We start from the raw sequence: 24,337 nt of genomic DNA, 5'->3' as shown, positions 1-24,337 counted from the left end.
CGGTTTGGGATCAGGAGGATTACTCCACTCTTCCTCCTCCTCCCCTGGCTGCTCCACCGGTGGTGCAACTCTCGGTGGAGGTACAACCTCTTCCACCTGTGAGTCAGTCTCCTCAGCTGCTGCACCGAGCTCAACCCGTGCACCCTGTTCCTGCGCCTCAGACACCTCTGCTTGCGGGAACTTTACCTTGTTCTGCGCAACCTCGGTCTCTTCACGCTCCACTCATACCACAGGAACAGGAACTTTCTGCACCTTCCACTGTTGTTGTTCCAGCTCGTTCTGACTCTGCTGTTCAGCATACCTTACCTCCATTTTCAAACCATGGCAAAAATATGAATCATGAGTTATGAATGTAAGGTAAACATTATGTTTTTTTTTTTTTTTTAAACCCCATGCAAGCATGCATAAAGCACTCTAGCACTGGTCATGGAATTTCTAAGAATGTTAAACGCCATGCACACGCTCTGCTTTCCTTACAGCAGGCTCTGCTTACAGCAGGCTCTGCTTACTACATGCTCAGCATTCAGCATGCTCTGCATTCAGCATGCTCTGCATACAACATGCTCTGCATACAGCATGCTCTGCATTCACAACATGCTCTACATACAGCATGCTCTGCATACAGCATACTCTGCATTCATCATGCTCTGCATACCTTACCGCATGCTTCTCAACATATCTTGGGTTGTTGCCAACTCACTAGACTGTCAAGCAGTTTCATAACGTTGCCTTCTAGTCTGCTGCTTTTGCACCAGTGAACCCTCACTCAGAGAACTTAGCTTTTCTAGGATAAGGTCCCTGTAGATGAGAAAGTTCTTTTCTCCCTCCTTCTGATATTCCCTTGAGGACTCTGTCATTTGGAGGGAGCCTTTAGCTGCATAACCTCTTATGGACTTTTATTTAAGCATAACATGCTTACAGGGAAGGTAATGGTTCCACTTCAGCCGCTAATCCCGTCTGTTACCACACCTGCTCCCATAGACCTTGAGCTGTGTTGCATGACATGCAGTCCAAGCTTAGTCCTTGTTAGAGGATTTTTTGTTTACGGAGTCAATGTGTCACGGGGAAGACGTTCAACAACCAACAGAAGGGACTTGTTGTGACTCAGTGCGGCAACCTCAGCAACCCGTTAAGAGAGTTGTCTGTACGACCCAGACAGTCTAGACAGATTCGAGTTGTCACTGTACTTCCTCGCTTGCCCATGATTGACAGTTTACAGACTGTGCAGCAGTATCATGATCTTGTGTCCGGCTCCGTCAGACGACTGGCTTTTAAGAGCTCCCACAAGTCGTCGCTGTCTGGAGATTTTCAAATGGACTATGGATCTGACCAAGGAACTGGGCCTCCTGGTCAATTTTGAGGAGTCTCAGCTCGTTCCATCCCAGACCATTGTTTCCTTGGGTATGGATCTTCAGAGTCGAGCTTTTCGGACTAGTCCGTCGGCCCCAAGGATCTTCCAAGCCCTAGAATGCATCCAGAGCATGCTGAGAAGGAACCGATGCTTTGTCAGGCAGGGGATGAGTCTAACAGGGACACTTTCATCGCTGGCCCTGTTCATCGAGTTAGGGAGACTCCTCCTCCGCCCCCTTCAGTATCATCTAGCTGCTCACTGGATAAAGGACATGACGCTAGAGACGGGCTCAGTTCCTGTTTCCGAAGAGATGAGGTCTACTCTAACGTGGTGGAAGAACAGCATTCTTCTCAAGGAAGGTCTACCTTTGGCTGTTCAGACCCCCGACCACCGTCTCTTCTCGGACGCATCGGACACGGGCTGGGGTGCGACACTGGACGGACAGGAATGCTCGGGAACATGGAATCAGGAGCAAAGGACACTTCACATCTATTGCAAGGAGTTGTTGGCAGTTCATCTGGCCTTGATAAACTTCAAGTCCCTCCAGCTTAACAAGGTGGTGGAGGTGAACTCCGACTACACCACAGCCTTGGCTTACATCTCCAAGCAGAGAGGGACTCATTCGAGGAAGTTGTTCAAGTTCGCAAGGGACCTCCTCATTTGGTCAAAGATCGAAAGCTCACGCTGGTAACGAGGCTCATTCAGGGCGATATGAATGTCATGGCAGATCGCCTCAGCCGTAAGGGTCAGGCCTTCCCCACAGAGTGGACCCTTCACAAGAATGTTTGCAGCAGACTTTGGGCCCTGTGGGGTCAGCCAACCATAGTTCTATTCGCTACCTCAATGACCAAGAAGCTCCTCTTGTATTGTTCTCCGATTCCAGACCCAGCAGCAGTTCGCGTGGATGCCTTTCTGCTGGATTGGTCCCATCTCAACCTGTATGCATTCCCGCCGTTCAAGATTGTCAACAGGGTACTTCAGAAGTTCGCCTCTCACAAAGGGACACGGTTGACGTTGGTTGCTCCCCTCTGACCCGCGAGAGAAGGGTTCACCGAGGTACTGCAATGGCTGGTCGACATTCCCAGGACTCTTCCTCCTAGAGTGGACCTTCTGCGTCAACCTCACGTAAAGAAGGTACACCCAAACCTCCACGCTCTTCGTCTGACTGCCTTCAGACTATCGAAAGTCTCTCAAGAACTAGAGGCTTTTCGAAGGAGGCAGCCAGAACGATTGCCAGAGCAAGGACGACATCCACTCTCAGAGTCTATCAGTCTTAATGGGAAGTCTTCCGAAGCTGGTGCAAGGCCAATGCAGTTTTCCTCAACCAGTACCACTGTAACCCAGATTGCTGACTTCCTGTTACATCTAAGGAACGTAAAATCCCTATCAGCTCCTACGATCAAGGGTTACAGAAGTATGTTGGCAGCGGTTTTCCGCCACAGAGGCTTGGATCTTTCCTCCAACAAAGATCTACAGGACCTCCTTAGGTCTTTTGAGACCTCAAAGGAACGTCGGTTGTCCACTCCAGGCTGGAATCTAGACGTGGTCCTAAGGTTCCTAATGTCATCAGGATTTGAACCGTTCCAATCAGCCTCTTTTAAGGACCTCACATTAGAAACTCTTTTCCTCGTGTGCTTAGCAACAGGTAAAAGAGTAAGTGAGATCCACGCCTTCAGCAGGAACATAGGTTTCACATCTGAAACGGCTACATGTTCCTTGCGGCTCGGTTTTTTTTGGCTAAAACGAGCTTCCTTCCCGTCCTTACCCTAAGTCGTTCGAGATCCCAAGCCTGTCCAACATGGTGGGGAACGAACTAGAGAGAGTACTTTGCCCTATTAGAGCTCTTAAGTACTATCTAAGAAGGTCAAAACCATTACGAGGACAATCAGAAGCCTTATGGTGTGCTATCAAGAAGCCTTCTCTACCAATGTCTAAGAACTCAGTTTCTTTCTACATCAGGCTTCTGATTAGAGAAGCAAATTCTCATCTGAAGGAAGAAGACCTTGCTTTGCTGAAGGTAAGGACACATGAAGTGAGAGCTGTGGCTACTTCAGTGGCCTTCAAACAAAACCGTTCTCTGCAGAGTGTTATGGATGCGACCTATTGGAGAAGCAAGTCAGTGTTCGCATCATTCTATCTCAAAGATGTCCAGTCTCTTTACGAGTACTGCTACACCCTGGGTCCATTCGTAGCAACGAATGCAGTAGTAGGCGAGGGCTCAGCCACTACATTCCCATAATTCCATAACTTTTTAACCTTTCTCTTGAATACTTTTTATGGGTTGTTCGGTCGGCTAAGAAGCCTTCCACATCCTTGTTGATTTGGCGGGTGGTCAATTCTTTCTTGAGAAGCGCCGAGGTTAAAGGTTGTGATGAGGTCCTTTAGTATGGGTTGCAGCCCTGTATACTTTAGCACCTTTGGGTTGATTCAGCCTCCAAGAGGAACGCTGCGCTCAGTAAGGAAGACGAACTTAAAAAAAGAGACAGAGTAACGGTTCAATTCGACTTCCTTACCAGGTACTTATTATTTCATTGTTATTTGAGATAACTGTTATATGAAATATGGGATACTTAGCTATCCTTTAATCTTGTACACTGGTTTTCACCCACCCCCCTGGGTGTGAATCAGCTACATGATTATCGGGTAAGTTTAATATTGAAAAATGTTATTTTCATTAGTAAAATAAATTTTTGAATATACTTACCCGATAATCATGATTTAATTGACCCTCCCTTCCTCCCCATAGAGAACCAGTGGGACCGAGGAATAATTGAGGAGGTGTCAACAAGAAGTACTTGAGTACCTGGCCACAGGTGGCGCTGGTAAGTACACCCCCTTCTAGTATTGTGATAGCTGGCGTATCCCTCCATAGAATTCTGTCGGGCAACGGAGTTGACAGCTACATGATTATCGGGTAAGTATATTCAAAAATTTATTTTACTAATGAAAATAACATTTTATGATGAAAACTAATTACCTATAAATAAATCCCTTTCTACCAATTAGCTATTTTCCAAAGCTCATGGAGCTGCTTAAACTCCTCTTAAAGGAATAAAATGTTTGAGATGAATTTGTGTGCACAAAATTATAAATAGTGGATTTGTATGAAGAAAATATTAAGTCTTGACAGAAATTTCATGCCCTTAATTATTTTTACAATCCTTAAATATTCTTCACAGATAAGAATTGGGGAGCTGTTGTTTCAACCCTATATGTATGGACTTGAGCAAGGAGGGATTACGGCCACAATTCAGTATGTATTAGGCCTCTTCGATGCCGACACACAAAGCAAGTTGGTTAGTAATGTCTTTTTAACAGGTGGACCAGCTTTTCTTCCAGGCTTCAAGTCGAGGATAGAAAGAGAACTTCTGGCAATGAGGCCATTCCAGTCACACTTCAATGTTAGCTTAGCCAAGGTAACATTTACTTTATTATCATTTTTTAACAGTTAGTAGTCTATGAAAGCTTTGTTTAGAAGCTCTCTCGTTCAAAAGCTTTGTTTAGAAGCTCTGTCGTTCACTTTAACATACAAATTAATTGATGAATTTTTTTGACTTGATAGAAATTAACATAAGAATAATTCCATAGAGATTAACAATGAAATAGTTATATGGATGTCATAACAGTTGTAGCTGAATTTTTCTCTTTCTCAACTCTATATTTGTATTTAGACACGTATTCAAGTAATAAAATTTTTGATTAATTTACTCTATTAGTAAAAAAGAAGTTTAATTCCCAGAATCCTGTTTTGGATCCATGGTATGGTGCTCGTGATGCTGCTGTCGACTTAGTGAAAGTTGGAATCACAAAAGAAGATTACCAAGAGCAAGGAGGAGACAGAATTAAGCATCATAATTTAGGTGAGTCCCATAAAGCGGGTTACAGGTAGCAATGGGTTTCACAGGGACCTTTTCCTTAACCCCCTTGAACCCTTGGAATTTATTCACAGATTTTGGACCAATGTCTCTTGCATTTCTTGTCAGCACAACATTTAATTTGTGCTAGTTTCCTTCTCATTTGGGCATTCTTTGTAATGAGGTAGCAGACAAGGAAGCAAAAGAACCCAGGATAAATTATAAATCTTTGTTGGAAAGTGTTTTGTGAGCATCCTAACATATCTTTTTAATGTTGCATATGTATATTTTACTCCTTTCTTCTCCAATACATATTTTCTGGATTGGAAACAATTTACTTCATGTACATTTTATAATTACAAGCAACTCATGTGAAACCTTCTGTTACATGATACATATTTGATATTTGTTTCATCCTTACAATTCAACAACATACACATAGAGAATTTTTCAACTCTACGGATTCCTTAACTTCCTTTCCAGTGACCACAATCTCTTGTTTGATTTACATTTTTTCTCAATACTCTCATCTCTATTCCATTCTTCCATCTTCAGAACGTTTCTACAGCCTCTCCCTCTATTTTTTATGTTGACAATAAGTTAGCATATTGCAAATCCCAAGGGCCTTTGTTTTCCTTTGTAGTTATGTCTCTAGCTTCAGCTTTTCTGGTGACCTCTGCTTTCACAATGCCCACTAATTCTTGTCTTGATATTGTCATGTCTCCATGATAGCTCACCATCTGTATGGATGGAGGGAAAATGTCAGAGAATGGACAGTGGATAAAAGTGTCAAGTTCTGGGGAAGTAAAGGATGAATTGAGTATGAGTGGTTGCTGTATGCAAATGTTAATGTACTCATTGGTAACAGTGAAGCAAAACTTCAAAGAATAGTAAAAGTGTGTGGGAGTGTTTGTAAAGGAGTAAATTTAAACCAAAGGAAGGTTATGAGGATAAATGGAAACCTGGAAAATGGGATATGGATTGTGGAAGGATGAAAGCTATTGATTCATATAGGGATTAGGGGGCACCAGCCACTCATTGAAATACTACCGTTAGAGAGTTATTGGGCCCTTTGACTAGCCAGATATTACACATTGGATCTCTCTCTGGTTAAGTCTCAATTTTCATTTGCCTACCCATACACTGCCACATACATCCATGCAAGAAATGGAATAAGGGGTGACAAATTAAACTCCAAGTTTCTTTAAAATCTTGTATAACAAAGTTATACGGACATCAATGTGAAAGCAGCAGGCAGCAGATTGTCTCTACTGTGACTACTAAACAACAACTGACTATGCACATGATGGAAAGAAAAGCAGCATTGACACATATAATTACATTGTTGCCACAATATATAATGAAATAGTGGTTTTACAGTATGTACAATGGGAAAAGATAAATGGAAACATAAATATAATTCTTCTACAAAATAATAATAAAGTAAATGCAAATTAATACTTATAAACTGTATGTAATGTGGGTTCTGTACTACGTGATATTAGATATTTATACATTAACCAGTCTTCCACTGTCTTGGGTTAGAGTTCTCATGCTTGAGGGTACACTCAGACATACTATTCTATGTTTCTGTATTTCTATTCCTCTCTGGGCTATTTTCCATGTTGGAGCCTTTGGGCTTTTAACATCCTGCTTTTCCAACTAGGGTTCTAGCTTAGCTTATAATAATAATATTAATGATGATGGTAAGATGAGAATTGGGATGAGTAATAGAGAAGATGAAACAAGAAAGGTATCAGACTGTGTTCATAAGTTGAGAGTAGATTGGTGAAACACAAATTTTATATGGAAGTCAAGGTGAGACTGTTAAAACTGTTTACATATCATATGTGGTGTAAGAAGAATTGATAGTGTGAGGAATGTGGAAATACATATAAGTGGTGAAAGGATTAACAGTGGATTAAATTAAATTTGAAAGGGTTTGGTCTCATGGGGAAGATTAAATGACAATCCAAAAGGGAAAAAGACTTGGGTAGTAGGCCAAGAGTTAACCTTGGGATTAAATATGAGCCAAGAGTGTATCACCCCCACCACTCCCACTGCCACTTCTCTTGTTCACAGGAATATCACGTTTGTATTACATACATCCCTTTCGCAAAGTTACACCACATGATACTACGTCTTTTTGATGGTGTTTTGTTAATTTTCTATTGTATTTTTGTTCACTTTATAATCCTCTATGACTTTTTTATTTCTATAGCTCCTCTTGCTTTCTTTACATATCACAGCACTAAGTGATGACCATAATGGTTGTAATGTGAATATACAGAAATTAGTGAGTTATCATTCCCTATTTATAAACTACACTAATCCTTTGCCATGTAGCAGTTCGCCTATCGCTCCCTCAGTACATTGCAGATTTATAAGTGTATTGTATGTAAATCTACATTGTGGACTCCTCTTTACGTTTGTATATTTTTCATATTTCAATTGTCTTTATTTTTTAAATAGTAATTTGTGGGCTTATAAAAGTTTGAATTTATAAAGATAAAAAGAATATGGAAAAATATAAAAATAATGAAAAAAATAAACTTCCGGCAGGGCTTGGAACGAAGACCCGCTTATAGCCAAGGGATTTCTGTACTTGTAGGAATGTATGCTGTTAGAGAGGTCTCACTTTGTATAACGATACAATCTATTTTTATGTATAGATATATCTGTTATTTGTTCTTCCTATCATATTGGAATAACAGTTTGTTTTATTCCTCATTTTGTAAGTTACAGATTTATACCGGGGCTTCTTAAATGTTCCTGTAATCATCTTATCATATTCTCTAAACACACTGTCCATTGCTATGTATTGATATGCACCGACTGCCATTTCTGTTAGTGCATCTCATATCCAAAAACTCCCATGACAGTAACTACTTTTAATGATAATATATCTGTTTAAAGGCAACAAGTACTGGGTTCCTTTAACACCAGTGGCTACAGAATCTGCTCCTGGATCTGCAGTCCCCAGCAAAGAGACCACACCTGCTCCTGAAGCTGCTTTAGTAAGTGATGCAGCACGTACAGAAGGAATCTCAGAAGCCAGTGCTGTTTAAGAAGTAAGTTTGATACTGTATTTCTTAAGCTGGCTGAGAAGCTATATCTATGTAAGATATAACTTTGATTTGTTCTGTAACCGAAATATAAACCACGCTATTTACATAGGGTTTACTTTCGGCGTAGCCCTATGTAAATAGCTAAGGTTTGTATGGTTAGGAAAAATACAAATTATCTCCGAATTTGTCATATTTTTTTATTTGGCTAGGTAGCCAAAACATTGTTTAAGTCTCTTGATATTAAACATCACATTTATCTTAGCAGGATACTGCTAAGCTAAAGTACTAGTTAATATGTGGTGATTAAGTCACTAGCAATGTTACCCATATTGTGTCCATACAATATACAAACCTCTCTACAGCATTTCATTTATGTTGCATTTACCAGAATGGTACAATAGATGAAAAGCTGTTTCTTTCCTCATGTGAGTATCTTTTTATATGAAGAGATGCTGTACTCATCACTCATGATTTGGAAACATGGACATTAGCTCCAATATTTAGTAGCATTTATCTCCTGATATACCAACCTCAGAATGAAGTTAGAACTTATTAGTTATTTTGCACTCATCATCTGGATTTGCATCTATTTAGCATGTTGCCTACCTCCATTGAAGTATAACTTGCGTGACTAGTCGTTATAGTTAGATGTGGATATCTATCACATACAAATGCTTCAGCATGTTTACTGGCCAGGCAAATTAAACATGAGGAATGTCTTTGTTGGGATCCATGTTTTTGATCAGTTCTTTCCCCACAAAGTCATTACCTTATATACTCACATAACATGCAAATTTTGAAGCTAAATTCAAGGGGGTCTTATCATGGGCGAGATATAAAATTGGCGTAAGCTTTCTTGGTCCAGGCTACTTCGTTATTCAAAGTATATATCCATTTACTGTGGTAAAAATGACAGCTATATTTGAAATAAACCAGATTTTGATTAAGCTGTTGTTTCACTTAACTGATATCCAATAATAATGCATGTATTATTAACATTTTAATATATTTGTAAATAAATACATTGTGAATTATAATTTTTTTCCATTGTTTACATTTATAAGTAGATCAACACTCGTTTATGCTTTTAGAATCAGCTGATTAAAGCAAACTACCGAATGATATTTTGTATTTCCTAAAAGAAAAAATTATTACTTGATTTATCCTTTTCCAGTTAACGTACTAATTTCAAAAGTTTTATTTGAAATATTTCTCTCATGTTTTATTAACTGTTGGGTTGAATTGCATATTGAACTTAACCCCAGTTACATTCATGTTGCTGATGCATGATAATTTAAAGTTTTTATCTCTGTGATTCTTTATTATAAAGCTTAGGAAATTATTTATATCGTGTTATAACAAATCTATAGTCTGTTTTCAGACACTGTAACATTATCTTCGAAATTCAGCATTTACATTTAATTACGCGATTTGCGCATTCATAGTCTCCCACTAAATTTCCTTTTTGTTTCCTCCAGTTTCCGACATAGATTTCCCCAATTTCAAAAAGAATAGCGGCTATGAATATTGTTTTTCTCTCCTTCATTTAAAGTTTGTTAGTTTATATTTGGCGGTATATTTTCTTGAGGATCTTTTCTCCCTAGCGAATAAAGGTATACAGTATTTAAAATATCAGTTGTTCCGTCACTAAATGCAAACCAACGTTATTTATGGGGGTATTACTTTCAACAAAGCTGAAAGAAGAGCCATAAAATTTTTAGCGAGGGTTAACCTCCACCAGCTAGTTAGCAGGGGAATTGGGATTAGTAACTACCCCTCTCACTCACACACTTGGGCTGTGAACCCTACTTTGCTTTTGGCTCGGGTGAAGAACAGACGTTACCTCTTTTCCCCCTCACCAATTATTGACTTGCCATTACTAATCTTTAGTTTACTTATTCTCTTTTTCAGTGTGTGTGAGTTTTTGCTCTCTTCTTGGCCATCGTTATGCGGACCAGCCCAGGACCCGAGGGCCGCTCCTGCGAGACTTATATGTCTTCCGTTGACCTGGATCCGCATCTGTCATGTCCCACTTGTAGAGGGCGGGGTTGTAATAAGGACAACACTTGCCCTGAATGCCGGGAGTGGTCTCCCTCCCAGTGGGAGAGGTTTGGGCACTGGCAGAAGAAGGCTAAAAGGGATTTGTCACCTTCAGGGTCTTCCTCGAAGTCAAAGAAATCCAAGGCTGCTTCTTCCGCTCCCCGACATCCCTCCGAAGCTCCTGTTTGGTCGGTTTCCTTAGGGGAATCGTGGAATAATAGCGCAGGCCAATTAATGCCAGGTCAACGCCGGTTCTCGAGAGACAGTCTTGCTTTTGCCTAGTGAAGCAGACCCACCCCCTCCCCAAGGGGGAAGCCTTATCTTTTTGTGGTGTTTTACAGCTGTGACTGGCCCCCTTCGAAGAAGGCGCAGTTGCAGTTCCTTAAACTTGGTTTATCATCCTCCAAGGTAGATCCCTTGGCCTGCTGAGTTGACCTTTGTGATCCTGAGGAGTCGTCTGCGGCCCCTACCGACGATTCCCGCCCTGCCTTTTCCACAGTGGATGTCTCCGTTGCCTAAGACTGGGCTCTTCCCTTTGCTGAACTTCCGTCAGGGGTGGAGCAAAGTCCGAGGCAAGTCTCTCCTGTGGATGGTCACCTCTCTGGCTAGCGAGTGAGAACCACCATAGAGACAGGCATCCAGAGACCTGTCCTCCCTGCAGAGGTTCTTCATCATCAGCGCCGAATTCGTTTGTGGTCCTCCTCGTCGCCTCAGACGCTCTCCTTTGCCTCTGACAAAGAGATGTCTGTTTGGCTCATTGCCTTCATCTGCCGAACGATCCCTTTCGGAGGATCGTCCCTCTCCAGCACCTCACCGTTTGCCCACTCTACAGTCATTGTCTCCTCAGTCGCAGCTCTCGCCCAGGGATTGTCAGCCTCTCCGTCTGCCTGCTGATTCCCAACCCTCGCCTTTCCTCTCAGACTCTACTCGGACTTAGCCAGCCTTGCGGCAATCGCTTCACCCGTCAGGATGGGCAATTTTCCCTCTTGTCTACCAGTGGGGGGATGCCTGCATCGCTGCTGGCAGAGGTGGATGCAAATTGGGGCCAAACCCTGGATAGTCTTTGTGATTCGTTCAGGGTATTACATACTGTTCACACACTTTCTCTCTCCACTGACCACGGCTCCAATTCTATCAAGCTTCTGTTTGGGGGGATTCACAAAGGAGCTGGCCCTCCAGGCCTAAGTCCAGACCATGTTGGAGAAGGGCACTCTCCAAAAGGTCCTTGACGACTCCCCAGGCTTCTTCAGTCAACTCTTTCTTGTGAAAAAGGTGTCTGGAGGCTGGAGGCCAGTCATCAACCTCTCGGCTCTGAACAAGTTTGTTAAACAATGGACATGGTCAGACAAGCAGTAAGACCACAGGACTTCATGCGTGCACTGGACCTAAAGGACGCATACTTTCAGATCCCAATCCATCCGTCTTCAAGGAAGTATATGAGAATCATACTAGACAACAAGAAATACCAGTTTAAGGTGTTCTGCTTCGGTCTTTCCACAGCACCTCAGGTCTTCATGAGTGTTTGCCCTAATGTCATCCTGGGCTCACAGAATCGGCATCCGTCTCATACGTGATATGCACGACTGACTAATTCTAGTAGACTCGTTGGCGACCCTTCTTCAACACCGAGACAAACTTCTGAGGGTTAGCCAAGACCTGGGGATCATGATAAACCCCGAGAAGTCCTCTCTGCTTCCCTCTCAACGGCTGGTATATTTAGGTATGATAATAGACTCTGGTCTCCAGAATGTCTTCCCATCAGACGATAGGGTAGTGAAGCAGAGAAAGGTTCCAAAACCATTCCTCAAATGAGAAGAACTCCAAGCCCAGAGATGGTTGTGTTTCCTCGAGCAAAATCATCCCTGGTACGTCTAGTTCCCAATGGACACCTCAGGATGCGATTTCTACAATGGCGGTTAAAGTTCAGCTGGAATCAGTCCAACCACTCCCCTGATGTTCTAGTTCCAATGGGACTGGAAGAATGGACGCACCTTGAGTGGTTGATGGCAGACGAGAATCTGCTCAAGAGTCTTGACCTTCTCATCCTCCCCCAGACTTGAAGTTCTTTTCAGTGCTTCAAAAGAAGGGTGAGGGGCCCACATGCTGCACCACATGGCCTTAGGCCTATGGTCAGAGTCCGAAAGGTACCAGCACATAAATCTCTTAGAGATGAAGGCAGCCTTCCTGGCCGTTTAACAGTTCCAACAGTTCCTGGCAGGCCACTCACTTCTATTGATGAGCTACAACACCACAGTAGTGGCTTACATCATCAAACAAGGTGGTACCTTTTTGCAGCCCCTATCCCATCTGGCAGTAGAGATCCTGAGATGGGCAGAAGACAATTCGTTGACCCTATCAACACGCTTCTTTAGTTGCAAAAGTAACGTGCTCGCAGACAACGTGAGCAGGGAAACTCAGATTGTGGGCTCCGAGTGGTCTTTGAATCATCTAGTAGCCAACAAAGTCCTGACTTCATGGGTTTCCTCGACTGTGGACCTATTCGCAACATCCCTGAATTTCAGGCTTCTGCTTTACTGCTCCCCAGTCCCAGACCCCAAGGCTCTCTGGCAAGATGCATTCCAACAACAGTGCGACAACATCGACGTTTACACCTTTCCCCCATTCTGTCTGATGAGAAGAGTACTCTAGATCAGAACATCGGTCAATCTCTTGATATGACTCATAGCTCTGCTATGGCATCACGCAGAATGGTTCCCGGACCTTCTGCAGCTTCTGACCGAGCTTCCAAGAGAAAATTCCTCCACGATATGATCTACTCAGACAGCCACATGCCAACATCTTCCACAAAGCTATAGCTTAGCTACAACTTCACACCTGGAGACTATCCAGCATCTCCTCACTCAGAGAGGATTTTCGCAACACTTTGCAAAGCGGATGGCTGGACATCTGCAACGATCATCAGCATCAGTCTACCATGCAAAGTGGAATGTCTTCTGTGGTTGATGTCGTGGAAGGGGTATCTCTCCCCTCAATGCCACAATTCTGCAGCTTCAGACCGAGCTTCCAAGATAACATCAATCCACAACACGATCTACTCAGATAGCCACATGCGAACATCATCCACAAAGCCATAGCTTTGCTATGATTTCACATCTGGAGACTATTCAGCATCTCCTCACTCTGAGGATTTTCGCTACACTTTGCAAAGCGGATTGCTGGACATCTGCGACGATTGTCAGCAGCAGTCTAGCAGGCAAAGTGGAATGTCTTGTGTGGTTGGTGTTGTGGAAGGGGGGTCTCTCCCCTCGATGCCACTATTCCAGCAATAGCCGAGTTCCTAGTACACCTGCGCAAGGAAATACTCCTCGGTTTCAGCAGTAAAAGATTACCACTCAGCCTCGAGTCTCGCCTTTAAGCTGATAGAAGTAGATATTTCCTCTTCTCTGTTACTTTCTCTCCTCATTCGGAGTTGTGAACTTACCTGTTCCCAGTCGGAAGTGAGATCTCCTTCTTGGAACGTGGATTGGGTCCTTCAGTCCCTGAAGGGTCCTCCCTACAAACCATTACGCCAGCCACCAGATCGCCACCTCACTTTGAAGATGGTGTTCCTACTCGGCCAAAAGTGTTAGTGGACTTCATGGTCTCGTATGACATCGCCCATTGAAGAAGATGGGGAGAGGTAAGCCAGTTATGTCCATGAATTTATTACAAAGACTCAAAAATCCAGGGGTAGCCGATCCTAGATTCGATTCCTTCCAGATAACGAGTCTCCGTTCTGTAACCGATGACCCAGTTCAACTGTTACTCTGCCCAGTAAGGAGTTTGAGGTACTACAACCTCATAAGGGCATCTGCAGCTCACCCCCGAGTGCCAGCACTCTTTGTCAGCACGGGGAAGGTCAAGAGGAGGATCACGAAGAACACTATCTCTGCCTGGATTCACTAGGTCATTGACCTGGCACTGAATCCCGATCCTCCTCCGACACGTCCACCCAGAGGAAATTATGTCAGGGGAATTTCTACGTCCCTGTGGTTTAAACGAAAATACTCTGTGGCACCGGTTCTACAAGCGGGCGTGTGGAAGTGTCAAACGACCTTCACCGTCCACTACCTGCAAGACGTAACCTACAGGAGCATGGAAACTATTTCTATTGGTCCAATGGTGGCTGCACAACAACTGCTTTAACACCTCAACCTCCTTGATGGAAAAGTAGCAGGAGGTTGATGGCAAAGTTTACCCTGGATTAGTCAGAATGAATGAATAAGAATGACTAGCTCCTTTTCTTCATTCTCCCCTCTCACGAAGAACATCATCTCTGCCTGGATTCGCAAGGTCATTCACCTGGCACTGAATCCCGATCCTCCTCCGACACGTCCACCCTGAGGAAATGACATCAGGGGAATTTCTACATTCCTACCGTTTAAACGAAAATACTCTGTGGCAATGGTTCTACAAGCGGGCGTGTGGAAGTGTCAGACAACCTTCACCGTCCACTACCTGCAAGACGTAACCTACAGGAGCATGGAATCTATTTCCATTGGTCCAATGGTGGCTGCACAACTGCTTTAACACCTCAAGCTCCTTGATGGACAAGTAGCAGGAGGTTGATGGCAAAGGTTACCCGGGATTAGTCTGAATGATTGAATAAGAATAACCAGCTCCTATTCTTCATTCTCCCCTCTCTTGAGGAAATCAGCACCCAGAGTCCTCGGCAAAGCTGACCTTAGCCAACTGCAGGTAAATCATTGTTGACTTGTGTAAGCTGGTATTGTGTCAGTACTGTTATGTCCCCATACCCTATTGAGGGTAGTATTGGGTATGTCACGGTGACCTCTGAAGATTCCTACGACTCGGAAGAACTCTTACCTTGACAGTCCCATTGCTACTATCATGAACACGGCTTGATTAGGCCGCGGACCATGCATAGCACGACTTTATCAAGGTGTAGGTTTTCCACCTTTTAGGTGCCGAACTCATGAAGCAGAATCCCCGAGTCAAAGCCATATTGGCAAGGACTTCCACCCTCCTAAAGTGTAAGTAAACCCTTATAAATAGTGTTGGTTTGCATTTTCCGACGGAAAAAATTATAAATTTGGAAGTAATTTATATTTTTCCTAACGATGCAAACCTGTAGCTATTTATACAGATTGCCCCCCCCCCCCAAGTCCTACCTTCAAGCAAGGTGCATTTCACAGCCCAGGTGTGAGAGTGAGAATGGTAGTTACTATTCCCCACCCCGCTAAACAGCGGGTGTGTGGTTAATCCTCGCTAAAAATCAAATGGCTCGTCTGAAAGTAATACCCCTATAAATATCTACAGGTTTGTATCGTTTGGAAAAATACAAATCACTTCCAAATCTGTATTTCTTATGCTACTTTTACTATCGTACGATGATTGAAATACAACCAAAACAGCTGCTATCTGATTTGATTATACAGAACAAAACCGCTGTTTTTCGTTTGGTTATTATTGTGGCTGTATGCGTTTACAAAATGATTATAATGTTACTAACGGTACTTTTATCATTATCTTGAAGATGGGATAAAGAAATGGAGTAAAAAGGTTAGTCTATTGTAATTTGGTTCCTATAAAAGCAACTCACATGATACACGAGATATATGATAAATTCATCTTCTATGAGTGAAAATTTTGGGGGTTGCACAATACGTGAGATTGGCTGTTACAAGAGTATATACAATATTTAACATCTTGAGTTTGTGATCTAAAGAAAACCAGGCATGCCAAACTATGATTTATTTTGTGCATCATAAAATACAGTATGTTCATTTTTTTTTTTTACACTAAACTTTTTACAGTGGATGTACAGATTCTGAACAGTTATTTTGTACTGAAGAAAGACATTGTTTTGTGTAACTGGCTACATTGTGTAATACTCTATACATTAAACCTTAAAATTGTGTCCCATCACCAACATTGCCAAAATGCTAATAATACACACATTTATAGTACTCTTTTTAACTAATTTTATAATGCTCAAGAGTAAATTTGAGATATCACGAATTAACAAATTTCATATATATCTATATATATAAACTATAGAGTATTTCAAACCAATTCGTATATAGGGTGATTTTTTAATATTACAGCTATATGTACCTGGATAAAATTAGCATATTGGGTATATCACAAAGAATTGTACAGTATATTGTTCCTACATGTATTAAATGGAAATTAAGCCACATCTTACTTGTCTAGTGAATTCAAAAAAATTTCTAAATAATTTAGTAAATCAAATCCTAGTCTCATTGTTTTCCTGTTGATATCCACAGTAATTTATCATTCAACTACATAATTTGTGAAAACAGCAATTTACCTGCCAAACCAAGCATTAACATAAAAATGGGGAAGACGCAAATTATTTTATTTAAGTTTAGCCCGTAATTTATTCATTATATCATCACAGCCATTTCTGAATCTCGGTAATACTCGGTAAGCCTTATGTAGTATTGTCATGTGTATAATATCACTCTTTAATTTTATTTTACTGCACTCCTTCACTTTCGTGTACTCTATGCCTATTTATCAAATCAACAAACATTTTACATTCTTCAGTAATCAATATACAACAGTGTAAGCTTATTCTTTCCAAACTAAGCTTAAACCTTTGTTCAATAACAGCAATCATCTCTTTTTCTCTTTTTTTTTTCCTGCTTACACGCTTATTATTTAGGGTATCAAGTGTGCACTGTGATACTGTATATAAAAAAAATTAAATATAAAAACTTAGACCACTTCCTTCTGCTTTATTTATTTTATGTAATATGTGCACAGCTTTACTTTTTGACTTTGTTGATTAATTGTTGAAAGCAGACAAAGTTTGTGAAGAGGCATGTGGCAAGGATGGATGAGATTTCATAAAGCATATGCTTAACCTATTTTCTTTCTTGTCATAAGTTCCGTCTAGGTCTGAATGCATAAAGTATTTCCTTGTATGGTTTCTACCACATGTTCTTGCAATTTTCATATATAGAATTATATTGTTATAACTTCTTACTTCTTTCTCTCCTAATTACATTAGTTATGATGATCTATATAATTGTCGGCATTGCTTATAAAGTTTGGCAGTGTAAACAGCTGTAAGCATTGTGGGTAGAGCCATTTTGTGTTAACCAGTTTAGTTTGTGACGTTATTGCACTTCCCCTGTTGGTTGTGAATGCAGCAGAGGGCAGTTATCGATTAACTGTTAGTGTGACTACTCTGTACACTGATGTAAAATGACAGCCACCCAAGTCAGCTGACTATCCATTGCTGCATTCTGAAACATCTGACGGAGAATGGCTCCATCCACAGCACAACTGTATTGCTATTGTTTTTCTATTTGGCAGTGTCAATTAATTCAGTAATATTCACTCTACATGATTTCTACTACTACTGAAATTGAAATCTGATTAATTTTATCCATTTACAGATTTTAACATTACAAACCATGTTTTGCTTTCCATTTCAATCTTGTAAGGGTATTTGCAGTTTAAATACATGTTTTGGAACATCAATACTGTACCATGATTCTGTCACCATTACCTACTAATTGCACATTATTTACTTCACGTAGCACTGTCATGCATGAACTTGATAAAAAACCTTCTACACCGGTCAACAAATGTTTAAAAAATCTATTATAAGTAATAAAAATACATCAACATGTATGAGATCGAATGTAGCTAGAAGCACCTGAAATTTACACGATTGCACCATTCAGTTGGAAGAAATTGAGAAGCAAGAAGTCAAAGGAGTCAAACCTAGTACTGTACATTCACAGTATTGAAAAATAGTAATTGACAAAGTTAAGTTTTGCAGATACAATTATTGTTAATGTTATTCATTTACCTCATGAAAATGAATACACATTATTTGATAGATTACAGTACAATAAAAATTTCAGCGCATCACAAAACTAGTTTTGAAAGGCAGTATAATTGTGCAACATACTGTATTTCACAATAATGCAAGCTATTTTTGGCTATTCCTTGTGTTGAAAATTTAAGTGAAATAAATTAATGTTCATAGAAAAAAAAATTTATTTGACAAGGAACTTTATATAATTTTTTTTATATTGCACAAATTAAAAACTTAGTTTTAAAGATTGTATACATAAAAACTAGCTTTAGTTCACCTCATATCAATAAATTCATCTTTTAATTACTGTATATGAAAAATTAAAATTCTCAAAAATTCTTAGGAAAACAATAGCATCTAATACACGTCTACTTTGTAAATTCAGGTCAATTATCAGTGAAACTAACATTGTTAGAAATACTATTTAAACACTGATAAAATTTTACTCCTTTTTAGAGAAAAAATTAAATTCAGATATTGTCAGGAAAATCACAGTAAACTTTTATATTCAACAGTCGTTATATATATAATATAGGAAAATATAAATATTAAATATTTAAATTATATGAACCATTGGTAACTTCTAGTAATATAGCTAGACCTTAACATTCCCAAATTTGATTGGCTGAAGGGTCAGGAATATTTATGGATATTTTCACTATTATGTAACACCATATACAGTACAGGCCTTGATAGAAAAGAAAAGACAACCATTGAAGTATTACACAAGGGCTTAAAATTAACTTAACAGTATCGGTCTTTACTTACTCTGCCTTGTTATATAACTTTATGTACTGTATTGTACTGTGTTTGGTCTTAAAATACCTCAAAAGCATTATGTCTGTTCTGTTAAAGTTACATTTGGATGGACCTTGATTTAAAAAAAAGTATAAGCATGGAATCATACAACACCAAATATAGTACACCATACTTTGTTATATAACTGGGGAGAGTAAGCTGAGAATGGTGCTGTGATACAAAAAAAATTTTCAAGTCCATATGTAACAATGTCACTTTGTCTTTTATATAAATGCCATGTTCTGTATTTAGCGTTACATAACAATGAATACTGTTTTTTTTTATTATTTTTTTATCATTGTTATAGGAAGATAGGGGAGTGCTGAGGAAGTCTCTAAGAGGAGTAGCAATCGTTAGCAATTTTCAACATGCCCTTCGAATATTAAGGTCTGAGTGTGGTCTCGTCCAAAGTGGCACCTTTGTAATCTTGCTTCAGTAGAATCTAGTCCAAGAGAGGTTGATCACAAAATCTATATACAGCAATTGTCGTATGTGTACATGCTTATTATTTCATATATATATATTTTTTACATCGCCTAAAATGTACAATTATACAAGCCACTTACAGCATGTTTTTTTTTTTTTTAAGTATTAAACAATATTTTGACTCCGTAGTAGACCTTCTATTTCGGCATCCGGAACTTTGTGGACCGTAAGTAGATGCACCTTCATGTGGTAGTGTCGAGAGAGTACTTTACGGCATACAGGGCATTTGGTACGTAATTGATGAACCTTCAAAAGGAAAGTCAATATTATAACTTGGTAATAGTTAAATAGAATTTTCTTTGCAAAATTTATTTCATTACTTTACCAATATTCCAATGCTTTATGTTTTAAATTGTAAGCTTGATAACAAGAAAATATGAAAACTAATTTTCCTAGATATAAAGCTATTTCACCTAGGGTGGTATAATAAGCCATCTTCACTTTGCTGCTGAGCCAACTAGACTTTGGGGATGTGGAAGGGTAAATATATGAATAAATTCATTTCAAGGCTCTTCACTAATAGCCATATCCTGAACACATGTTTAGAGCTATAGTGGTCCCATTAGAGTAGATCAAATCTACCTAAATGGAAATGAAAATTAATGAAAATTTCTCTAATATTTTTGCTGTCCTATTCTCTACCGCTTTTGTCATATTGGATTCCCTATTCTAGCGTTTTACAGGAAATCCATTGGAGGCCACACAGCACTTTTACCCCCAAAATTAATTCTTCCTTCATTAAAACTACTTTACTTGTTGCCGCCTGAGGGTGGCAACATTTTTAGTATTTTCTTATTAAGAATGGCATGGTATGTAGAACACCATGGAGGGGCTTAATATAAGTACCTTAAATATGGTTAATGGTCCCTCCCTGTGCCTGGGATGTGACAAAGAGAGCCCACAGATACACCCTTGCATAAAGCCTTGGACAGGGATGTTACCCTGAAAACCATCTTTCTCCTTGCCTTAGCTTCAGGCAAGAGTCAGCAAACTTCTTAGGCTATCTCATCTTATGTCACACTCCAGAGGGTGGAAGGAACTAACTTTTATCTTTTGTTCCCGAGTTTGTGACCAAAACTCAGAATCCGGGCGTAAATTATCTCAGATTTGACTCTTTCACTATCCTGTCTCACAAAGAGGTAACTGATGACCTGGATAATCTTTTACTCTGTCCCATAAGAGCAGTCTTTAAATGTTTGAAAAGAACTGCCCATCATAGACCTCAAATTTCTAACTTATTTGTGAGCAAAGCTCACTCTGAAAACTTGGGCTACCGAGTGGTTCATGAACACGCTAGGGTTGCGCCAAGACCACGTATATCATGAGCTCTAGAGGTGCCCCTGGTGATGCTTCTATGGAGAATCTGTATGCTTTCGTTATTGTCTTTCTCAGCCAATAGGAAATAGCATTTCTGGACAGTATCACAAGAGCATACAGATCCTCAGGTGAAGCATCGCCTAAGCCCATCCGTGGTCTTGTTCCAGCATTCTGAAGAGGTAAGCCACTCTCATGGTTCACTATCTGAAAGATTGCATTCACAGATCATTAGACACCTTTCCTTTGGAGCCTATTGGGGTAAAATCATAAAAAGTGTTCCAAGCATGTATCTCCCACCAAATTTGCTTTTTGTCTTATGTATTCATCATTTCATTTGCTTTCTTACATATCAGGAAATTTGTCTTTTTCCTACTTCCAATTTTTATCCTCTGTTGTCAGCCTTTTTCATTACACATTGGCAGTATCAGTTTGCTTTGGCTATTTATGAATGGTCCTTCTCATTTTAGGGTCATCTAAAGAGTACAGTTTTCATGGCAAAGTAAGGCTGTACTTGAAAAAATTAGTCCCTACTCATTACATGTAAACTTATTTTTCATATTAAACCTAATCTCATACATACTGTATTTGTTGCAGTGTATTATAGTAAACCCAACCTCATACATACCTTATTTGTTTCACCCCACTGGGTGGTTTAGGACAAATAGGGGTTAATTTTTTACATCAAATTGGTGTGACTGGAGACCAAAGTACTAAAAAGATGCATTTAAATCAGTTTTGGGTATATTTCATCAATTATCTGAAGCTAAGGTTTTGTGTTTTCTAACTTTAAACATTAGACATGAGCAAAAAGTCCTAATCAAGTAGTGTATGATTTTTTTTTCTTGTGGACAGTGTTTTGATCCCTAATATTAAGTTGGTAATAATACTACTGTATTGCTTTGTATTGTATTATACCTTTGTATTTTAATATAAGTTTATTCCTCTTTTAATATCAGGAGACTTCCTTCATAGTTATTTATTTTAAGTCATTCTATGTACTTATAGTGTATGTTTTGGGTCCCATTTGATAACCTTGCTCCCATCTAGTTGTTTTTTATATTGTATGTTAGTATAACTTCCATTACTGTATTATATTTGCATTCTGTATACAGTACTTTTTTCTCCTTTGCCTTCAAGAGGATGTTCACTTGCATGTTAGTATCTTAACCGGCCTTATGCTGGGTTCACATATTCACGATTTTGCTCCAGATTGCTCCCGAAGACAGGAAATTGGTAGTTGGCAACCTATTACGATTATCGAAGGTGTAATGGCCAAATATCGAAGGGTTTTTTTTTTGTCACGTCGGCGAGGTTGGTGCGAATGTTGGGAAACCGGGCGAGCCTCGTGGTGCGGGACCACGTGGCCCAAACGGGGCCGACCATTTAGCGCGGTGGGCCGACTATTTAGCACCGCGCTAAATGGTCGGGACAATTGCCATTAGTCGAAATTTTTAACGAACTGCGCCATGCATTATCTGATCATCGTAATGTGTCTTTGATCATCGAAGAGCGTTTAGATTATCATAACCTAGAATACGATGATCAAAATGTGCGCACGAATTTCGTTGAAAAAAATAGCCTCGGTTGCAACCTTCGGATGATTGTTTAACGGCTGCTGAAAATCGAATCGCTTCTTACGACGATCGTGCTACTTCCCGAACATCGTTAAAGGGGGCGTGGCCTAATTTCCCTAGCACACAACCGATCATCGTAAACCTTTACAATCGTAGCGTGGTCCCCGATGATTCCAGATTTTCGGCCTGTGACTTCGATCTGGGCCCTCCAATCGCACATAATCGTGGAAAATTGGGAATTTTTTTTACGATGGAGCAAAAAATCAGCATCGGGAACCATAATCGAGAATGTGTGAAGCAAGCATTATAATGCAAAACATTCCATAAGTGCTGCTACTAATTTATGTCCTTTGCCTTGAAGTTTTCAAATTTAATTTCTATGACTGTAGAAGGTTCTTATTCAGGTGTGACTGCCGAGAACTGACCCGGTACCATAACCAGGTCTTTTCTCAGAATTTTCCAGGCACATCACAAAGTTTCTTCAGTCCAACTGATGGGTGTTCCACCTATGGATGCTGCCTTTGCATCAGATGTCTGCATGAAGTATCTACACCAGTGTATGTCTCTCTGTGACCGATTCAACACACCTCCACCAAATCAAATCAGGTTTGATAACTTACTTCCAGGTTTCCTAATTACCATGATTACACCACTGCACTGGCTAAAGGTCATGGATGGAAACCGAGTATATTACTGGAACCAGTAAATGGTACACAGATGCCCGTGCCAAGGATCAGAGCAATAACATTGAACAAATTAGCAAGCCAACCACAGGACCATGGATTCTTAGGACCTAAAACATTAACGACTGCAGCACCAAGGAAGTCACTATTGAGCAAGTCAAGAGGTGCAATAATACAGTGATACCTCTACATACGATCTTAATTCGTTCCAGAAACTGCTTCGTATGTTAAAACGATCGTATGTTGGAGCAAATATTCCCATAAGAATACACGCTAATTTGTTTAATTCGTTCCTCAGCCTAAAAACCCATAATAATTCCTTAATAAATGGCTACACATAATTACACATAACATTAATACAATTGAATATTACAGGAATATCTAAAAAAAGAATAATAATAAAGAAACAATAAATAAAAAGGGGTTTTTATTAACACTTTACCTTAGCGACAGGCCAGCGCAGGTGTAGGGACTGCTACGCAGGAGGAGACGGAAGATCAGCGAGGAGGTAGGGACGGCAACTATGATAACCTACGATAACTTACACTACGTGTACTTTAACTTAGCTTATTTTTTTTCTTTTTTTCTTTTTTTTTTATAATTATATTTTTTTTTAAATTTTTTTCTTTTCTTATTTTTAATTTTCATCACTTTCACTCGATTCGGTCTTCCTTTTCTTTGCTTCACTTTCTTTCTTTTCATCATGATCACTAGAGAGTTTTATAGGTTTTTTTAAAAGAAACTATCGAGTGAAAGTTGCTTGGTACGGCTTCCGAGGATTTTTCTGAAATGAGTTAAGCAAACATCATCGAACTGCGCAACTACACGGCAAACCTGAAGTTTTCTGTGGGTGATGCTTGTCGATGAAATCAACCACGTGTTGATGATATGCCAACATCTGTCTTATTTCCGCCGTACCTGAGATTTGGCCTACCTCCTCGGTCTCCTCCGACTCACTCAACTGCGCTTGGAACTCATCATGCTGCATGGCTTGCAGCTCCTTGAGTTCCTCGGTGGTGAGCTCTTCATGATGCTCATCGACGAGCTCGGTGATGTCATCTTCATCCACCTCCAGACCCATGGACTTGCCAAGGGATACAATCTCTTCGACGTCTTCCTCGGCGGCAAGCACAGGTTCATTCTCGGGGCCAAAACCTTCGAAATCTCTGGGAGCAACAGCATCAGGCCAAAGCTTCTTCCAAGCTGAATTCAGGGTCCGACGAGTTACTCCCTCCCAAGCCTGATCTATGATCTTTAAGCAGTGCACGATATTAAAGTGGCTCCTCCAAAATTCACGCAAAGTTAAGTTGGTGCTTTGCGTGACATTAAAGCACTGCTTAAATAAGT

At 40.2% G+C, this 24,337-nt stretch overlaps 2 protein-coding genes across 5 annotated transcripts in view; one reads left to right on the top strand and one right to left on the bottom strand.

The window, feature by feature from the left end:
* Arp5 (Actin-related protein 5) overlaps window positions 1-24,337 on the top strand; it is a 77,508-nt gene that overhangs the window by 44,395 nt on the left and 8,776 nt on the right. Inside the window, exons 11-13 of the mRNA XM_068347236.1 lie at window positions 4,531-4,767; window positions 5,091-5,211; window positions 8,122-8,276. Of these exons, the coding sequence (XP_068203337.1) occupies window positions 4,531-4,767; window positions 5,091-5,211; window positions 8,122-8,273 (510 nt within the window). The 3' untranslated portion in view covers window positions 8,274-8,276. The remainder of the gene's footprint in view (window positions 1-4,530; window positions 4,768-5,090; window positions 5,212-8,121; window positions 8,277-24,337) is intronic.
* The window catches only part of LOC137617259 (sex determination protein fruitless-like), a 111,610-nt gene continuing 105,585 nt past the window's right edge, over window positions 18,313-24,337 (bottom strand). For all 4 annotated transcript variants that reach the window (XM_068347239.1, XM_068347240.1, XM_068347238.1 and 1 more), the window contains exon 9: window positions 18,313-19,662. In XM_068347239.1, coding sequence (XP_068203340.1) covers window positions 19,522-19,662 — 141 coding nt within the window. In that variant the 3' untranslated portion in view covers window positions 18,313-19,521. The remainder of the gene's footprint in view (window positions 19,663-24,337) is intronic.

The sequence above is a fragment of the Palaemon carinicauda genome, chromosome 23 (assembly GCF_036898095.1).
Source record: "Palaemon carinicauda isolate YSFRI2023 chromosome 23, ASM3689809v2, whole genome shotgun sequence".
NCBI classification, from domain to species: domain Eukaryota; kingdom Metazoa; phylum Arthropoda; class Malacostraca; order Decapoda; family Palaemonidae; genus Palaemon; species Palaemon carinicauda.
Note: the sequence above shows the minus strand (reverse complement) of the source record. Positions and strands in the feature narration are given on the sequence as shown.